This window comes from Amphibalanus amphitrite, unplaced genomic scaffold, assembly GCF_019059575.1.
Source record: "Amphibalanus amphitrite isolate SeventyFive unplaced genomic scaffold, NRLGWU_Aamphi_draft 000003F_arrow, whole genome shotgun sequence".
In the NCBI taxonomy this organism is placed as follows: Eukaryota; Metazoa; Arthropoda; class Thecostraca; order Balanomorpha; family Balanidae; genus Amphibalanus; species Amphibalanus amphitrite.
In genome coordinates, this window is record NW_024881500.1 from 58,051 (window position 1) to 78,719 (window position 20,669).

The window sequence follows — 20,669 nt, forward strand, 5'->3', positions numbered from 1 at the left end:
AGCAAAACCAACGACGATTGGCTGTCCAAAGGTGAGGTACAACATGTTGTCCCGGCCGTCGTTAAAGTGCCACCTTTTTACGGTTTTCGGTTTAAAACGGTTTTCAGTAGACCTGACCCAATTCGTCCTAGTTTTCGAGATATCCGCATTCGAACTTCACATTGATGCCATCACAAAAAGTGTGGGAGATGGGATTTTAACATGGTAATGTTACATTCCCATATTCCACACATTTGTGATGGCTTTAATCTGAAGTCCAATTGCGGATATCTTGATAGGCCGAATTTCGGGAAACAGACTTCAGGGTAGGTCATAGGTGGGTTACGTCTAGTGAAAACCGTTTTGTGTAAAAAAGGTGGCAGTCTTCCTTTAAGCCAAAAAAAAAAAAAATCATCAAGAAAATAAACAGTTGTCCTGCCCTCTGCTATTAATGTATTACGCCATTGGGATATGTGAAACGTCATTTCTCCATCGTGCAGGAAGAAGCATGCGTGGGAAATACCTTCCTACACTTGGTCTTGGCTAATGTTTTGGCCTGACCTCGTATTTATCGAAAATACCTCGGGCCTAACTTTACATTCGCTAAAAAAAAATCAGTCAGATCTAGACATTATTCCAGCCCTGGCCAGGAATATGTTGTCTACGATGATCGGCTCGAGCCCAGTTGTATAGAAGAAGAGTATCCCCCCCCCCCCCCGGCACGATTGTTGCTAGCGGAACACCTCATCCGAAAAGGCGTGCTTGTGCCCGTTCAAAACTCACCGTCTTTGTCGGCCGGCTCCACGTTTATCATCGTCTGGGCATACTTCTTCGCCGTATGTCTGATTTTGTGCAGGACATGCTCCTTCACGTCCTCCTCGAGCCCCATGATCATTCCCAAGTCAGTCCACACCTGGAAACATCGCAAAATCACATTAATGAATGGAATTAACATCAAGCAACATCAAGTGAACATTATATCATTGTGGAAGGTCAGGTCAGGTAAGTTAATCCAGCTCACACAAAGTTTGAAAGCGCGCCACGTCAAGTGTCAACCTCTGGTGATCTTTTACCTGATAAAAATGACTGGAATGCTTTCGTCATGGTTTGTGACAAGATTCCCAACTCCGCCTTGAGCGTTTCGTTACGGTTACGTTGCTTAGGACCCCCCAAGTTAGATGGGAGGGGGGGGGGGGTGACTTCCCAGCAGACTGTAGAAAAACCAGAGGGAGTGGGTTAAAAATTATACAAATTTTCCAGATGTTTTCCTATCCAATTTGTTCCCTGATAGCGCGGATATAAAATGGTGCCACTAATTATATAGTTAGTTCAGTTCAACCATCCCCCGTTAACGAGTTTCAAAATTCCTTTACCGTTACATTGCACACTGCCGCGCTGACGGGAAAAAAAGTTCCCACGCATTCATAATACATAGGAAGATGGTGATCATCTGGGTCAACTGGCGAGCTTATAATTGGGAAGTTTATAAAAAAACACGTTTACATGAATGTTTGAACTTTGAAGCCCCGTTTCTCGATAATCCACCCTTAAAAGGCACAGATGTCAAATGTGACATTTTAACTACACCACGCTTACGCATAGCCACTGTGACGTCACCGTGGCGGTCAAATTTTCCTACTGAACTACCCTGTTAGTAAAGGAATCTCGAGTTCAATCACACATAACATTAGACAAGACTTTTAAATACCGAATAAAGCAACACTTACGGCAGCTTTGCTGTACATATCCGAGAATATCTCCTTCATCTCCTCGCCAGTCTTCCGGTTTCGGTTGCTCGTGAGGCATATCCGCCGAACCTCGAAGGAATCTTTGAGAACAGATGTCTTGTGAGTGACATCGGCGTTCTTTAGCTTGGCACTGAACTTGGCGGTTTCGGTGCAGATGTCTAGCTTCGACTTCTTCGTTTTGGGAAACATCCCCGGCATCCCCTCTTCAGCTGCCGCACGCTTTTTCACAACGATGCCCCTGGCTCGTCTTTCCGTGTCGATGACGGCGTTGCTCAATGCTCAGTGGCTTTCGACAGTTCTTGAATCTGTTCCGAAGTTTCTGTCGGAAGCTGTTCTTCCGCAGAGTCACCTTTGAGAAAGAAAAGAACCGTTTTTTTTTAATTTCATGGACAGCTTTATCAGGCAGTGATCACTGAACAAGATATAAATACGTTCATTAAACGTGTTTTCTTCTATCGTGATATTGGGAGGATAGAAACAACAAAAAGTAGATGTCCGGATATGACCGTTTTAACAATTTGTTTTGTTTGTTTGTAACAACAATTTGTCAATTTGTTTTGACAATTTGTCTTCCAGAATTTCATCATCGCGGAAATCTTCGTCCGCAAATCTACGTCAACGCATTTCTTGGATTGTATGGTCATATTACGGATTACTGTAAAGTCATACTAACAAAACACAAAGTATACAGTAATTTCAGCTTACCTTCGAGGACTGGGACGCTTGCTCGGTTCTCTGACAGAAGGCCTTGGTTCTGACGATTTGAGCACAATGGCGGTCGCGAATGGTCGCGAACTGAAGAGACGTTCCGAAAATATTATTCTTGGAATAATACTGTGCTGGACGAATAGATTAATCACTTTTAGATTAGTTATGTCACAACGGAATAGGATTATCAAGAAAGTGATACAGTATTGCTTGAAATACGCTCCCGAATACTCCCGAAGAATAATGTTAGTAATGCTACCACATAATATTACTCCATGGTTATAAAATTATTGTCCGGACATGATAGTTTTATCACGAAGGAAGTAATTTTTACACCTACATGAGAATAGTTTTATTCTGTCGCGTCAATTTATCAGCCGTAATGGAGTATAAAAATTACCCTAATTACTCCACAGCGGTTTATTTTTATGCAGTTTTGATAAAAGTACTCTAGCTGTCAATTTTATTACCATCTAATGGGAGTTCAGCACAAATATATTCCAATGACCTTGTTTATCACTGTGAACTAAGCTAAAATTACCCCATGCCTCTTTGAGACTGATATAAATTTATAACCCGAAAGAATAAAAAGGACACGTGATAAAATTAGAAGATAAAATTACCACTTGCTAAAACACAAAAGAGATGATTATAGTACCAGGTTTAAGAATAACTTTCAAAAACGCCCTTAATGCAATGCAGAGAGTAAGAATACGCTACAAAACATAATCATTATATGCCATTGGTGCGTGATTATTCGCCAAACTGGAGTGGAAAAACTCCAAAAATAACTCTCTAGGTTTAAGTTTTTTTCAGTGTAGAGAGGGGGGAAGGTCCTCTGTATGGGAAAAGTTTTGTGTAGTGCAAGTCGACGGGCAAGATGCAGGGTTTGCTAGCTGTATGCAGTGTCAAACTCTGTTGTCTTTCACCACTGGAGGTGATGGATCTGGCACCACTACTCTGCGAAAGCACCTTTCCATGCATGACAAGAAGGAAAAGACGTCCGTAGGGCAACTCTCGCTTTCCGGCTATCTGAAAAAGAAGGTACCAGACGGATTGAAATCAAAGATGAAGAAGAACGTGGCTCGTGCTGTGGCGTTGGCAACGGCGTATGATATACGTCCTCTGAGCAGCTGTGAAGGTGAGGGTTTTGCTCTTCAAGCTGAGGCGTTTGTGTCAGTTGGTGCAAAGCTCGGTGCAGTTGATGTAAGAAAAGAGGGCATCCTCCCCACCCGAAACACTGTGAAAGCATATGTCAAGCAGATAGCGGAGGACCTGCGCACCAAACTATCAGTCGAGCTGAAAGGGCAGCCAAGTGTCGGAGTAACGGTGGATCATTGGACTGACCCAAATACCACCAAATCCTACATGGCTGTAACTGCGCAGTACCTCACCAGTGACTTCAATATGTGCGATCGGCTCATGGCTATGCGCATGAGTGAGGATCGTCACACCGCTGTGAACATACGTGAAGAAACCATGGCAGTGCTGGATGAGTTTGGGTACAAAAACCACGTGCACTTCACAACTGACCATGCAGCCAATATGATCTCTGCCTTCAAAGAGCACGATTGGGACGGATGTGTCTGTCATGCCATAAACTTGGCGGTGACAAAGGCCACAAAAGAAGACATAAGAGATTGTCCAATTCGCACGATCTTGGACAGCACCAAGCGGATGGTGAAGTTCGCGAAGAAAAGTGGCCTCAACAAGGCACTTTCTTCAGCTGTGAAACAGAGTGTTCCAACTCGATGGAACTCGGACCTCATCATGCTGGAGTCTGTGCTTGCCATCTATGATGAGCTGAAAGACTTCAGACACAGGCAAGAGGTGGACGATTTTCTTATGGTCGTCTCTCCGTCTGAGATCACCGACCTGACGGAAGTGCTGTCATTTTTCGGTTCCGTGAGCGCTCAGCTGGAGAGCGCAAAGACGCCCACTGGAAATCTGGTACCCGTCGTGTACCAGTTGGCGATGCGTCATCTCAGTCCTGAGGCCCAGGACAGCCGGATGAAGGCCGCCTTCAAATCTGTGCTTCTGGAGGCAGTGAAAGAGAAGGTGTCCGTGTCGCCATGGCACCTTCTCTGCGCTGCCCTCCATCCAAAGTACCGAACGCTGAAACAGTTCAGCTTCCTTCAGGAGCCACAGCGGGTTGCGGTACGAAATGCCATGACGGAGGCGGCAGCGGCCGAAGCAGACGCGGTGCGGCAGCAGCCACGACGCCGACCGCAGGAGGCGGGCCCTTCGAGGGTCCTCGTCCAGCTGGAGCTGGAGGATGTCGATGACCCGCTCCCGCTGGAAGCAGTCGCAACGCCCAGCGACAGCAAGTGCCGGGCGGCACGGGAAGTGGACCGCTACATGGAGACTCACCCTGGTGCAGTGGACGACGTCCTCCAGTTCTGGCGCACCCACTCAAACGTCTACCCCATGCTGTCAAGGGTCGCACGACGGCAGCTAGGAGCGCCAGCCGCCAACACGGCTTCGGAACGAGCCAACTCGTTGGCAGGGCGCACGCTGGACGAGCGTCGCGCCCGTCTCTCGGCCGAATGTGTCGACGCTCTGCTGTTCATCAAACAGAACCGGGACCTGGTGAGCTCGAACATGGGCATGGCTACTGTAGTCGACTTGGAGTAACAAGACGGTAGAGTCGAGTCGGTTGAGACGAGAGGGATGCTGGAGTATCATTCAATTTAGTCATGAAAGTCTTTCTCAGTCTCACGAGTCTGTTTGGCGCGGCTCACTGCTTGCGCCTTTCGGCAAAGTGTATGGCGATTGACAATCGTCTTTGTGATGTGTCTTGTGCATTAACCAAGGGTTGAAGTGCTTTTTGTTAATTTATTATCGTTCACGAATCACATTTAACGTTTGTTTTACCTTTATTTTACCCTTCGTTCTGTCGTGGACGTGTAGTGAGTGGTGAGGGTGACTGGAGAAGTGAATGGTTATCTGCAATGTTGGAGCATGGAAAGTAGTTTAGATACATAGAGAGAGGCTGTGTCATTTGTGATGCATGCATCATACAAACGTACCCAAAGAAATAAAGATCTCACGTGCTGAAAGGTTTTGTCTTACAGTGTGTGGAGGTGGACAAGAGGAAAACACTCGTAAGATGGAAAACTACATTTCGCTCTTAGCTTCATAGTAGGGCTATGTAGTGTACCGAGATTGGGGGAAAAGTTAAGACCACGGGTCCTGGGCTGACTCATGAGCCTAGCCTGACGTTAAATGCTGGTTTTGGGCGTAGTTTTTATATCTATATTGCTTCGGGCGTTGAGTATGTGCTGGTGTGGAGAGTTTGTCTTCTTACCGAACGCGCTCCAAAACTGAAAACTTCATGCAGTAGTTTAGCGTGCGTAAAGTGTCACATCTGTCACGAATGCGCCGTTTTCGTAACAATTAACAACACACCGCATGGGTTAATATGATTGTATAGCCTTGCCGCATGGTTAGTTTTGTGGTGATCTGGTTGTGATATAACTAACTACATAGGCGCGGGAGCCGGGGGGGCAGTGGGGGCAGCTTGCCCCCCCAACTCTGGGGCCGTGGGGGCGGTGCCCCCACAGCTTTGAGACGGAATACCACACTTTTTTTGCAAATGTTTTCTTTTTTTGTTGAAAAAGCCGAGGGGTGAAAAATAAGTGGCCTAAAACCGGTGAGAAAACTAGATTTGGGGGTACCCTAGGTTGATCTCTATTATGGTGTGCCCCCCCAGTCGGAAAGTACTTCCCGCGCCCCTGACTAACTACGAAGCTAAGTGTATTATTTAATGAACTTAATTAAAGTTTGAACTTTGAACATTGATTTCTGGTTGGCATGTTGATTTTGGTATGCCCATTCAATATTTGAAAAGGCAGGTAAGAAGTATGAACTAAGAACTCATCTCAAACTTTGTGTATCATAAATTGACAAAATCAGCCAGATCTCTGAGGTATGAGTTTGTCATCATATTTATCATCTTGCTTAAATTTCATTTTGGTCCACTGCTAATGGATTCCTTCCAATCATACTTACCAATTACCAAACACCAATGCCTACCTGTGTTATCAATATTAGATTTCCAGCCACAGCTCCCAGTAGGTATTGTTGGGTCTTGTGGCTTGTTCATGTGAAATATTTGTTGAATTGTGTCTTGTTAGCACTTTGTGGAAAAAAGGGAAATGAAGCAAGACTGACCACTGACCAGTATGTTACCAGATAACTTGCCCTAACTGCTGGAACATCCAAACTGGAACTGGAATTACTAAAAGTTAATCAAAGATGTTTGTAAAAGCTCAATATTTTTACCAATTACAATTACCAATTTATATTTACCATGTAACTAGTACAGGTCCATGGAAGGACCCGGTTGGACCCGGCCAAATATTTTGGGGGACCCGGTCTGGACCCATCCGGGTCCAGACCGGGTCCATAGACCGGGTCCCCGGGTCCACATTTTGCCACCTCTAGTTTTTAATTTACGTGACTCACCTACACCAGTTCGTACCATATGGCGCTAACAGTGTCTGCTGTGATTCCCACTTGTGATTCCCAATTTCTTGCCCTTCTCGGACACCGCAATGAGCACTCGCAAAGCCAATTGTACAGGTAGGTACGGCCTGGTGGGGCTTCGCTCTTCTACAGCTTCATCAAGGCCGCATAGCAGCACGTATAGTGACTGCCAGATTGAACCTCGCATGGTTACATGGTATGAGCGAGAGCGAGAGCGAGAGCGAGAGCGGGAGAGAGAGAGAGAGAGAGAGAGAGAGAGAGAGAGAGAGAGAGAGAGAGAGAGAGAGAGAGAGAGAGAGAGAGAGAGAGAGAGAGAGTGAGAGTGAGAGTGTGTGTGTGAGAGAGAGAGAGAGAGAGAGAGAGAGAGAGAGAGAGAGAGAGAGAGAGAGAGAGAGAGAGAGAGAGAGACCTATACAGGGGAGAGGGAGCGGGAGAAGAAAAAGGAGGGGAGGGACGAAAGGTGAAAGGTAAAGATAATATCGTATTTTGACCCATTCAAAACTAGGTATTTACTTACGGCAATACACACTGCACAGTACACCTTGATAACCATTTAACTATCGAACAGCCAACTATGGGTTTAACTTTTTCCCTTGATGTATGCAAGTAGCAGTGGTGCTACTTTTTGTTTGCAGATGTTTGCATGGGGCTTAATTTACCACAACATATAAGCTACGACACGATAACTAGTTATTTATGGAAGACACCGTCATTAACAGGTCGCGGACTCTATACTGCCAGGTCAGGGACCATCCCCCGGAACAATTACTGGCACCAGTCGCAGTGCGCGGGACTTTATTACCAAGGAGAGCAATGTAATTCGACACGACACTTCCATGACTTCAAAGCCGCGCACAAAGCCAGTCAATTTCGCCGCCGCCATAAGACGGTAACGATGCTCCAGGGTCGTAAATAGCTGTCATTACTGAAATGTTATCTGATTATTAATGACTTATTATCGACCGGCCATCAGAACAGGTTGTATTATACATTCGATAAATTGGTACCGAAATAAGCTTGTGATTACCTTTAAAAATAAACGACATGTGTTAATTGTTCCGGGCATCCTTTTGAAACATAACGCAACACATTTTCTCGATGTAACATGTAGCTCGCTTTTTTGTTGCTGAAATTGATACGGCTAGAAACTAACAGCAACAAACCAAGCAGTGCATAAGGCATGTTGACTCACATCCCTTTCCAGTACTTACAGAAACGCTTTGGCTGTTGTAGGTTCTCTGGAGCCGCCGGGCTCGCTACATCTGCCGGCCAAACAAACAAACCGGAGTCAGAGCCCAAACCGCGCGCTCAAACACGCCATAAATTCCCACGGAGACGCACAAACACACAGGCACACACACAGACACACAGGGCCAGTTACTATGCGTCACAGCATAGTCTCGAGCGCCCTCGCTCCGTCCTTCCCACACCGACATGTCCCTGCCCCTCTGTCAAGGCAGGCGCCGCGATCCACAATACCCATTCATGCCACGACAACAGCCCTCGAGCGCCTCAAACGTCGACGAACAAAGCGTCGAGAACGCCCCTCGTGGTCCCGTGTCGTTTCTGACCGCCCCCAGCGCGCCCAAAGATGCAACAGTTTCCGTTTTCCCAGCCCTTCGAAGGCCATGAACGATCTCGTGGGACACATGACGAGAGAGAGAGAGAGAGAGAGAGAGAGAGAGAGAGAGAGAGAGAGAGGGAGAGAGAGAGAGAGAGAGAGAGGGGGGGGGAGACAGATGAGACGAGAGAGGAACAGGTAGGTAGAAACCCTCAGCATTCACTCACCAGCGGATGCAGGAGCGGAGTCGCTGGCTTCTGGGAGACGCTCGGCGCGCAGCTTGATGGTCGCCTTCAGCATGTCGTTGAAGGCCAGCGTGCGGAAACTCTCGTCACCCATCGTTCGCGTGAAGAGGGCGTGGTTTGGGATCACGTGACCGTCCACCACCTCGCCGGTGAAACGGTCATGGACCGCCTGGGAATGCCACGTGGTCAAGTGTTAGAGAAACGTTAGACGAGCTACGGGCGCATCATGGCAATTAGCGCGGTAAATATAAATTGAGCATGGTATTGCAATTAAACAAATAAATATATAGAAAACCTTATTGACACATCCCAAGTTGACAAGATTTGCAAATATTTAGAGGCAAGTAAATTATTGCACACTTACATCGAACTTTTCGTCGACTGGGATGAAGTAAGTGTTGAAGGATCCGGAACTAAATACGCCGAGCTTCTCATTTGACTGGACCGCCTGGTAGAATTTCCTGTCGGTAGAGGATAAGAAAGGTAAAAATGCTACGCACAGGGCAAAAACGAGTTAAATGTCGATCAATCACTTCCACATTCAGTTTACTATTGAAGCTTAAAATGTTAAAGGCAATGACCAGCATTCATTTTCAGCAATTGAAATGAATTTACACAAGCAATTGGCCTTAATTAATTGATATGGGTCACACAAATGACGAAAAAAAACAGACAACTCTAGCAATGAATTCAAATTTATTATTACATCCACAGAGCCTCCACGAGACTGCACCACACACTGCCGGCCCACTCCACAGTCCACCATTCAGTCGCTGGTGCCTTAGGTCCTTACCCGATCGAGGCGTTGCCGAGGCTGAACTTGTTGGAGTTGGCCAGCAGCTCCAGAGCGTTCGGGTTGAAGTGCATCGACTGACTGGCCTCGGCTGGGATGGTCGGCTCCAGAACCTCGTCAATGATGTGCATCACCTGTAAAAGTAACGCCACCATCAGCTTTAGCAGCATCATCAACGTCACCCTCTTCAGCGTCACGGTCACCGTCGTCACCTTCAACGTCACCGCTAAGATCGCAGGTGAATTCACAAGCAGTCACCATCGTCATCATCATAAGTATGAACATCGCTATCAACATCTCCAACATCTTCAAATGTGAAAAGCCGGGAGGGAGGGAGGGCTGTGACCAGGGTAGGTCACGAGCTGGACACATTGACCCTGTTACAACAATGATGAATCACATACACGGCACACTCCAACGGGCGCTCCTCCATAATTACACCAGCCTCGATTAGAGTGAAATACGGTGTTTGTTGGAAATGTTCCACAGCATGTTGCAACATTGCCGAAGGCGCAGTCACGCTGATCATACCTTCACTGGCCCTTTAATGGTTCTGTTGTGAGCGTGATTTTAAGGCTGCTGGTGATCGCTTCCTTGTGGTCTACTCCTACAGGCCATTTATTACGCTAGTTGGGTCACGAGCCAGTCTTCAAGCTCCTAGAGGTCTAAGTTGATGCTATGATTACGCTTCGTAAATAAATCACCGATGTGCATTAGGATCTTGATACCAAATCAATACAAAGCATCACTAACACGAACGAAATGCCATCCGAAAGCAGCTCAGGCAGCGCAGATAACAAAAACAAAGGGGAGTGCACTGTACATCGGCACCGCTTAAGACCCAGCTCGTCCAGACAGGGTTATTAGTCCATTCACGTGGAACTAAATAACCGACCTTTAGCGCATCATTCGCTCGGGTGAACCGTCCAAGGAGTAACGGTCAGTGTCCACAAGGAACAGACCGATTAAGCGTTCTCGGCACATCGAAGGTCGTGTGGGCGGCTCCCTGACGAGCTAATAAATTCAGCGAGAATAGCGGAAATCAACGGACGAATTGTGGGCGAAATATCTATATGAAACAGCAATTTAGGAATTTTGTTCAAACAATTTTGATTTCCAAAAAGACATTGATAATCAACAAAGCGAGTAATTTTGCAATTCCTAAAGTGATGTTTTAATGCTTGTTTTTAAGTTAAGGTCAATTTCGTTAACCCTAGTCAGTCGTAAACTCATTCATATAGCACATAGCTGCTCATTGATATCCAATCCATTCCATATCCAATCTTTGCGGTATGATACCTACCTTGTGTCCGTTCACAATTCACAATTCAATCAACGCACACCTTTTGTAATCTCCACACGCTTGGGAACGTCGGCGAAATGTTTGTATAGTTCGGTATGCTGAGTGGTGGATTGTGTCAGATTTACGTTCATGGGTTCGCGTTGAATGATGGATTGTTAACGGCAGTGAACTCGTGTGTCTCCTTTCAGATGTTTGTAGGAAAAGTGTGTTTGTGCTGCTCAACCAGTGCCGACTTTTATGGCCGGCGTCTTCGTGGATCTGCATTGTGCATTGTAAACGTAGCGATCATCTGGAAGGGAAGTGTTATTGTATTTACAAGGCCGATCGTTTGTAAAGCTTTATGCCTGGTTTTTTATCGGCATAGTAATATTTGTTCCTCAATTTTGCATGCAATGTCCATGAGTTTTTAAAGTGGCGTGGTACCTACAATCTACATATATAGGCAAATGTGAGATCATGGGTGTAGTTTTCCAAAAATCATTGGGGGTGCTCAATAGCTTTCAGAAAGGCATTCCATAGTTTTTGTAGTTTTTTTAGCTGTTTTTTTTTACTGTAGCCATCAGGCATCATGCAAGAAATGATGTTAAATCGGTTCGAGAGCTTGTTTTCATAGCGCCACTGTAAAACAATTTTGGCTCACCCAATGCATTAACCCGCGCGGGGCTGGGGTCTCCACTCTCCAGCCGAACGCGCGGGGCTGGGGGGATAAATTTTACCCCCCTGTTATCTCCCGAACTATTGGTCCGATTTGGAAAATTCAAACGCCAATCGAAAGATCTCATCACGAATAACTAAAAACATGCACTTAATTTAAAGTTTGAGGTCAAGGTCAAGGTCAGGTCAAGGGTACAAATTGCAAGTTTCTACAGTATCGGCCTTGCACCGTAGTTGCCGAAGAATGGAGTCATGGACTGAGACTAATTGCCCAAAACGTGTTTGGGCCTGACCTTGGCCATAAGTTTGGCAGGCCAGATTTTGTACTGGACCATTTTGAGTCAACTTTGAGAAATACATAACGTACAACGGTGGTAAAATCGTTGATATAGGTATAACACAGTTTACCCGCTCCGGGTGTGAGGGAGGGGTGTGGGGCAATGAGTGCACTGACGTGGCGCCCTCGGAGGGCCGGTATGGGATTAAAGCTCAGCTACACTAAGGGCTTGTGTGGTGCCTTCAGTTATCGGTGGCACCCTCAGAATCACCGGCGTAGGGCCCTCAGAGCCGCCGGTAAGGGAGGCACCGGTGTGGGGCCGCCATGCAGGTGCCGGTGTGGGCGATCAGAGGTGCTAGTGTGATTCTCTCAGAGGCGCCGATGAGGGTCCTTACAGGCGTTGCTCCGGGCCCTCATAGACGCTGGTGTAGAGCCGTTACAGACGGGTGTGGGGCCTTTAGAGCTGCTGACGCGAACTCTCTACAAGCCGGCAGGGGGTCTCAGTGACCGGCAAGGGGTCCTTATTAGGCCGGCAGAAGAAGTCCTGCGGGGTCCTAAGAGACCGGCATGGTACTGTCAGACGCCGATGGGGCCCTCAGGGTCACCGTTGTGGGGCCCTCAAGTCATCAGTGGGTGGCCTTTAGATGCGCAGGTGTTGGGTGGGTCCTCAGAGCCGCCGATATAGGGCTTTAATAGGCACTGGTGTAGGCACTCGGAGTTGGGGGTGTGAAACCCTCAGAGACACCGGTGTGACTGTGGGCCCTCATAGGCACCGACGAGGGCCCCATAGTTGCCGTTATGAGGCCCTCAGAAAAATAAGTGTGGGACCATCACAGGTGGGAAATGCCCCTAGAACTTTCCCTCATTGGCCGGTAAGACCTCTCAGAAGCCAGTAAAGGCTGAAGCAGACTCTTTCCGCGTTCAGGAAATCGCATGCGAGAGCCTATTCAAAAACGTTGTAATTCCTCTCGCATCAATCGCTCGCGGGAGGTGCGTGCGATTGATGCGAGCGTGCTTCCATGTATTTGAATAGGCTCTCGCATGCGATTTCCTGACTGCGGAAAGAGTCTGTTTCAGGCTTAACGGGCCTTTGGAAACCACCGAGGTGTCCTTAAAAGCCGCAAGAGGCCCTCAGAAGTCGGCGTGGGGCCCTTATGGAGACCTTAGTGTGGCTATTTAGGGCCCATGAGGTGCTCTAAAGAGCCCCACGGGGCCCTTCTGAGTAGAAATATGGCCATCGTTAACCCTCAGCGCTCAAATGGCGCCGCAGGGCCTCTCGGACCCAAGGGTCCCTTTGAACCCGATGCACACTGGTCGGAAACGCCCTCACGAGAGGCCAAGGGCGATTCCGGAGTTTCGGATTATTTTTTATATAGATCGATTTGAAATTGATCAAATTATTATACTTAGGCCAAAAAAACTAATCCGGGTGACCAAAAATAGCTGTAATCAGCCCCCGAAGATGGGGTATCCCAGAACTCGGAAACTGACGCGGAGCAAGAGGTTTCTTGAGCCGGATATTCAGAGTCTTATTGCTGATAGACACCAAATTGAAATCCCACATATTATGCATCAAAATGTTCGTTATGAAGTTGCCGACTGGTCAGTGCAAAATTTTTGGTATACTTTTTCCCTAACTAAGATGTACTATAGCTTTTTTATGAAGGCTCTCCTACAGTGATTCTGGAATATAACTGCAAAGTTTAGGTAAGGAAACAACAGGTAGTCCCATCTAGTTCCACTCTGATTTTTTGTGAGATGAAGTAGGATTTAAATTTACACCAGGGCAACATAAAAGCTAACTGCGCATATTTGCGCAAAATTTGCAGGAGCCGCTCTTCCTACCCAACTACCGCCCGCCCCGCCCCAGTTTCGGCTCGGCCGCCACGCCCGGCTTACGCTGACCTGTGTGGCCTGCACGCATCCATGCGTAGTTGACTGGTCATTAAAAACAGATGCGCTTGAGTTTATGAATTTTGTGAAAAGCGCGTTTTATGTATGCATTTATGTATGCATTGACATCAAAAGCCTTCCACATATTGCGTGGCGATTACGGCTTGCATTTAGAGAGCCTTGCTATTGACAGCCATCACTCGGCTGAAGAAAGTGGAAATTGAAACCTTCGTGAACATAAGACGCTGCAAATATAGGACACCTGTCACTGACGTCGGGTTACCTTGGGCCGTCTTTTTACATTAGATCACAATTCCGGTATTTAACCCTGGCCGGACCGATTGGTTTTCTACATTGACCGGGGAGGGTTGGTACAACTCCCTCGCCGTTTCGCCTCTAATTGAGCTAGAGCCTCGCGGAAAAAAACAAGCTTGTGTGCCGTTATAAGACGCAAAAATTAGGTAGTACCCGATTTTAAGGTCTTAGGTCAGCCAGTGACCTCTTAGGTCAGGTAAGTGCCACAAGGCACGGGCTCGGTTTTAGGCTAATTACTTTGCCAAAAATGGTCGCACTGCCGCGATTTTGGCATAATCGTGTTTGTCTAGCTCAGGCGCGTTGAATGCTATACTTGGTGTTCGGGTGAAGTCAACTTAACCCTCGCCGGCACAGGCCATTTTGCGTCCTTCGACGGCACAAGGGGGGGGGGGTTGGTACGACCCCCCCTCGCGTTTGTCCCCTGATTGAGCTAGAGCCTCGCGGAAAAAAACGAGCGTGCTGCCCGTCACGAGAGGAAGCCGATGATACCCAATTTTAAGGTCCTAGGTCATCTGGTGACCTTCCAGGTCAGGTCAATGACCCGAAAACCGGGGAAATCGGGACCTGTTAGAAAGTCGTAAATTGTGGCTGCTATGTGGTTTTCCGGGGTGCTGATCACGATTATCGTATTAGTTTTGATCAGAGATGATGTCTTTAAGCATTTAGACCAGGTCGGGTCAGGTCAGGTCAGGTCAATCGGTAGGGGTTGTGACGGGTATTCGTAATACGTGTCAACCGCCTCTGCAGACAGCTTCGTAACATGTTACGAAAGCGCCAAAACTACTTCGTAAATGTTCAAATGGTTGCTAAATTAGAATTCAGCTCCAAAAACTAGTCTAGAAACATGTAAAACTCGAAAAAGTGAATCGAGGTCACCCGAGGTCACCAAAGGTCAATGACCTGACGTGACCTTCAGGTGACCTTGACACCCATCCTAATGTATGGGAGCAACATCAAATAACATGTTTGAACGTTTGAAACCACAAAAAGCTTGCAAACGCGCGGCTAATGCGATCCGACATACGCTGAATCGCGATTTCGGCCAAACATGGTCACGGAAAAGAGGTCACAGGTCAAAGGTCATTGGGGTCAGGGTCATGAAATTTTCAGGGTGGGTGTAAAATTGATCAATGCGAGGGTACTGAAAGTTTCGTCGCGATCGGCCGCTTTTTACGCGAGTTATTCGCGAAAAACCTTAGGGGGGTTGCATCAACCCCCTGTGCCGGCGAAGGTTAAGGTGTTAACCTCGGGTCAAGGTCAGGTCGGAGCCCCTCAGGTCACGAAAATGGTTGAAGGAGGTCATATCGCATATCATTCGATTCGGCAGGTCTTCCTGAGTCCAGTGGTGGCTTTCCCGACTCCCTAGCTCCATCTGATCAGGAGTTATTGACGAAAAACTTACATGGCCTTAGTGACGTCATAAATGACGTCACGCAAAGTCAACAATGCTAAAGTCAAGCACTGGACCTTGCAAGGAGTGTATGAAACCATTCCCGGTGCCCGAATAGCAGCTCCCAATTTCCCTTGTTGACTTAAAGTGGTGCTAGATCCTGTATTATACTCAATTATGACGTCAGAACTTAACAGATTCACGTCATATATTTAGTGCTTGACATCCAAATGATAGCTTACATATGACAGAGAAAGTATGCAAAGTTTCATGAAGTTTGCTTCACTAGTTGTGGAATAACAAGCAAAAAACTTTTGCAGAAAGGCCGCTGGCCTCTCGCTGGAGCGTTTCCGACCAGTGTGCGATGGGGGGAGGGGAAACGTGTCCCCTTACACCCCTAGCTATGCCACTGTTTTATATGCATCATGTCAGGTATTTTAGGCTCGCCCCCCCCCCCCCAACTTGAAAATCGTTCCCGGGCCCCTGATAATATCAGATGTAATGTTAACACAAATATCATGCATCTTAATTTGTGGTGATTTATTCAATGTATATTCTCTTAGTCACTGAATTGAATTGAGTAAGCATAGTATTTGCATGATTCACTGGGCTCATTACAGTACTAGGAGATGGACATTCTGATTATTGAGGGCCTTGAGTCAGCTGGGAATGTTTTGAGGAGGCTGGGGGTGCTTTAAGAAGGCAGGGGGTGCTGAGCTCAGGATTGGGGGTGCTTGAGCACCCACAAAGAGATATAAAGTTACGCTTATGTGTGAGATAATTTCTTCTAAGCGCTCCTCAATACTTTAATTAATTTTCCCAGCTAAAAGATGTCATTTATCACGATATATGTTTTCCTGCATAAACGGAAATTTCATGGACAAAGCGTTTAAACGTTTAGGCCCGTTTCACAGCCCACATGTAGCACATGTTCGAGGGCCGCTCTTTCGCCTGTAAGCATTTTAACAACAATGCAGAAAGAATGTAGGAATTTACCCACCAGCGCTTGTGCCACATGTGCTTAAACCTGGAAAATGGGAAACACTCCTATGACCTAATATTTATTTTTACCTACCATGTGTTTCCTAAATCCTGGATGAACTAGCAAATTAGTACTGATTTGTTTCTTTTTCTTTAATCGAAAGGGAATCCAGTTGTATCATTCGTCTGCTATTTCAAGCAGGATATCACGAACAATGAAATTATTTTAGAACACAGTGACTAGGATGTCAAACCTGTTAACCACTGGAGACATGCCAGAAAGGCAGAACAAACATCACGATACCTTTAGTCAGCAGTCAACACATAGCACACGACTGATTCGGCCCCCTCACCCACCCAGTCTGATCCATGACCTCATATCCATACATTCCCCTGTCTCAGTAGCACATCACTGTTCACCCCGCCTTCTCAATCTTGTCGCGTCTCTAACACACCCACCTGATCCTCCTGTGTCTCTGCAGTGGCTCTGACGTCACTGCTAACGATGCGCGCGTTGTTGATGAACACGTGGCCGGGTCGAGGGACACTGACGAACACTGGCTGACTGCCCTTCAGTCGGGTGGGCACTGACCGCTCCGATGTCAGCTGCTCCATGGACATGGCCAGATTCACTGGGGAAGGAGAAGTTATGGGTCAGCTGGTCCATGGACATTGGATATTGGACATTACTAATGGACCATGCATAAGTTCAGTTAATTGAGTGACTGAGAACAGTTGCAGGTTAGACCTTTAGTACCTAAGGGGTCATAAAGTTGCGCACAAATCTGCCATTTTCATCGTGCAGGGCAAACAGCAAACAACTGTTGACAACAAGCGCTTTTCAGTTGGTCACGATTGATGAAAACATGAGGGTTATGCCGTGATTTCTGACGAATATTCGTCCGTATTCAATGTGTGTGTAAAGCGATCGATTAAAAATATGAAGCAAAGACGTGAGCGGTGAGACTGAGGGAGAGAGAGAAGCAAAGATGTGAAGCTGAGGAAGAGAGGAAAATGATGAATTGGCTACCTAAATGATACCATGGAGACGCTTCATTCGTTTTTGCCACAACCTCATCCATCACTGCCATTTGACGCCATTTGGGAGCGCCGCGAGCGCCAACGATCACACTAAGTTAAAATTATGTTCCTTACTGTCTGTGTGAAAAGATCTCCGCCTTTCTAACATGACAAAAAGTCGACTACAGACCATGGGGTATCTGCCCTAGGCAGATAAGCAATTGCACATTAAAGTAATCTTGACCAAATGTTATCAGTAGGTGAGCAACAGCTCGAGTGTTCTTACGGAACAAGGTGGCATTGCCTTCGTGAGCTGAGGATCAAGTTTTACAGCTCATTTCGTGTTCTGGTAATTATAAGGCATTAGGCCTTTGCCTTCACGAGCTATCAATAACCACATGTCGTGTCAAACATGCAGTCGCAATGCGACACATCTTTGTCGGAGCGTATTTGTAACAACAAACTGTAGTTCCATGAGCCACGAGGGTCGGTCCGCATCAGCCTGTTTTGCAGGACCCACCGTTGCCTGACGAGCGGGGCGTGTATTTGGTAACCTCAGGGTGAACAGTAACCAGCTGCCGGTGAGAGTGGGGTCGGGCCGCCCCAGCCTCTGTCGACCTCCCCGGAGGACAAAAACCTCCCGTGCGCCGGGCCACTTAGCGACGCTGCCGGAGCCGCCGCCGTGCCGGGGGCAGCGGCTATCACGTGCTGCCGCCCGTGTTACCGCGGCGGGAGCCGACATATTATATGTTCCCTGCGCGGCGGTCATGGCTGCAGGCACGGCTGGAACTAGCCTGCAGCGCTCATGGAATCACTGGATATCTCCCAGCCCACTAACCGCACTGAACCTAGCCCGCAGCATCCATATAAAACATCCATGGACTCACTGGAGATCGCCCGGACCGCCAACCGCACTGGACCTACGAGTATGTACCCTGCAGCCTACAGCACCCATGGATCAGCCGAATATCTCCCAGCCCGCCAGCCGTGCTCGTCGCTGGACCTAGCCCGCAGCACCGTGGGACTCCCGGATATCGTCAGGCCCGCGCTAGGCCTAGCCCGCAGCACCCAAGGACCACCGCCTCGGCACCGCCCAGTCGGGTCCGCAGCTGGACCTATGAGTACAATACCTATGCTGCATGGAACGAGCTATCCAGTACCGTCTATTCCAGGCCAAGTAGCTCTGTCTTCGGCATTACCGGACGAGCCGGCGGTTACCGTGTCTACGTCCGGAGTTTAACCGCGCCTCAGTAACGGTTCAGGGGGCCGGAGCAATGCCCCAGTCCGTCTCAGAGTGGACTTATATCACTGCAGTACCGCAGTCTGGCGGCGGAATGAGACCGTAAAACCGTCTCAGAGTGGGAGTCTGGTGGTGTGGTCAGCGACCAACAGCCGCATGAGAAGCTCCAGTATCTCCACAATTACGGCAGTTTCTCACCAGCCGCGGTCCTGCAGCGCTCCAAGTTCGCTGAGAACCCCGACTTTAATACTCTAATCGCTACAAACCGCCGACTCTACGCTCGACTCCCTGAAAACATCAGTTCTATTTTAATCCCTATAAAATCACCGGCTCCTCACTTGACTCCCTAAAACACCGCAATTCTACGTTAATCGCTAAAAGTAATCGTCTCTACTCACCGATGTGGTATAGGAGAACATTTGCACTGCGCTCGCCCTTGTACTTTTGCAGGGCGGCGTTGGTGGGAGCGAACACGGTGCCCTCGGCTCTCCTGATGTAGGCGGAGACCAGCTCATCCCCCTTCACCAGGTCCAGGAACTGTGGGAGACAGAGACACACGGGTCAGAGAAGTGCGGAGATGGACGTGTCAATACAGCACACAAAAGTCACTTTGACACACAGAGACAAACGGATAAGAAGAGACATGTCTCATGATTGAGACAATGTACCTATCTTACCCCTTCCAGCCTTCCTCATTGCTACATTTAGGCGCTAATACTTCTCCAATTGTCTATTTGATGACAACCGAAGTGGGACAGTATCAAGCAAATAAACATGACAGAAGTTCAGCTTATAAACGAGCGCTGGTCGCGAACCAGTTCATTATGCGTGCGTGAGGATACTGGATAGGATGTTTGATGAAAGGGAAAACATTTGGGATCGGTTCATAAATATTAGTTCTCAGCACACATTCAGTTCTGCCGTCTGACAATGAGTCCGCTGAATGCATCAAAAGTGATGTGTAGACTTCCGGTAGCCGGGGAAACACCACAGAAAGGAAGTGATAGGGACGAAAATGTCTTTAATGAGGGGAAATCGAAATAATGAATATTGAATACCGAACACCAAGGAACACACACTACAGCATTTCAACTGTTTATGTTTATGTTTATGTTTATTTGCTCATCACCAACAGGTACAGATAAAACCCGGTTACAGGTGAAGTCATGGATAAATATAAGATAAATCTAAATAAATACACGCAACCCTTCGGACGGACAAAAGCTCAATAAAAGCCAGCTCGTGCAGCATGGAGCCTTACAGAGGCCTTGTACACTGATATCGGAGAATAAAAGAAGTCTAGAGATGTGTTGTCTCTTAAAAGCTCATTGCACCTCGATGGGATACGGCAGAAGGTATTGTTTTTGATCGTTGCCACTCGAGCAAACGGCACATGCCAAAGAGCTGGGGACCTGTTGCGTCTGACAGGTGTCGACAGCTGAAACTGATGTAGCAGCTGAGGACAGTCAATGTGGCCGTGAAACACACCGTAAAGGAACATCAGGTCATGTTGCATGAGACGTGATTTGATCGAGGCCATTCTGGCCAAACTGGCCATTCTGTTCAGCCTGACTCAGTACAGTCAGCATTATTTCGACAGTCTCTCCCAGTCTAGCTCTCAGCCCAGTCCGCAGTCCGGTCTGATCAGTCCAGTCCAGTCTGCAGCTCAGCCCAGTCCAACCCAACCTGTCTGCCGTCGTGGTGGGGTGAAGGCGACAGACACGACGTCCATCAGTGCCGCCCAGCGCCGCCGTCGTTTTTCTGCCGGTTATCTCGGCGATTCGCCTGAATGGCTCCGCCGAGCGGGTCTGAATGAAGCCGTCCGCCGTCCGTGCCAGAACAGGGCGAGGGACCGCGAGGGTGGGATGGGGTGGGGGTAGATAGATAGGGAGAGGGTGGCATCGGAACGCCGGTACGGCAAAATACCGCAGAACGGCGAAATGGAGGGGCGATCAAAGTAACGCAGCGGGCATAAAGCACCGAAGGGGTGAACGGCACGTCGCGGAGGCTTCCCATCTGGGCCGCTCGTAATCGGGGGTATTCTATGTAACGTCACGTCCAACACATGCCGGGG

The 20,669-nt window shown here is 47.8% G+C and overlaps 1 protein-coding gene across 1 annotated transcript in view; it reads right to left on the minus strand.

Annotated features, from left to right (window-relative positions):
* Positions 1-20,669, minus strand: part of LOC122369529 (fasciclin-1-like) — a 117,137-nt gene that overhangs the window by 52,984 nt on the left and 43,484 nt on the right. Inside the window, exons 2-7 of the mRNA XM_043344373.1 lie at positions 18,994-19,132; positions 16,795-16,967; positions 9,523-9,656; positions 9,094-9,190; positions 8,712-8,898; positions 8,135-8,185 (exon numbers count right to left, since the gene is read on the minus strand). Of these exons, the coding sequence (XP_043200308.1) occupies positions 8,135-8,185; positions 8,712-8,898; positions 9,094-9,190; positions 9,523-9,656; positions 16,795-16,967; positions 18,994-19,132 (781 nt within the window). The remainder of the gene's footprint in view (positions 1-8,134; positions 8,186-8,711; positions 8,899-9,093; positions 9,191-9,522; positions 9,657-16,794; positions 16,968-18,993; positions 19,133-20,669) is intronic.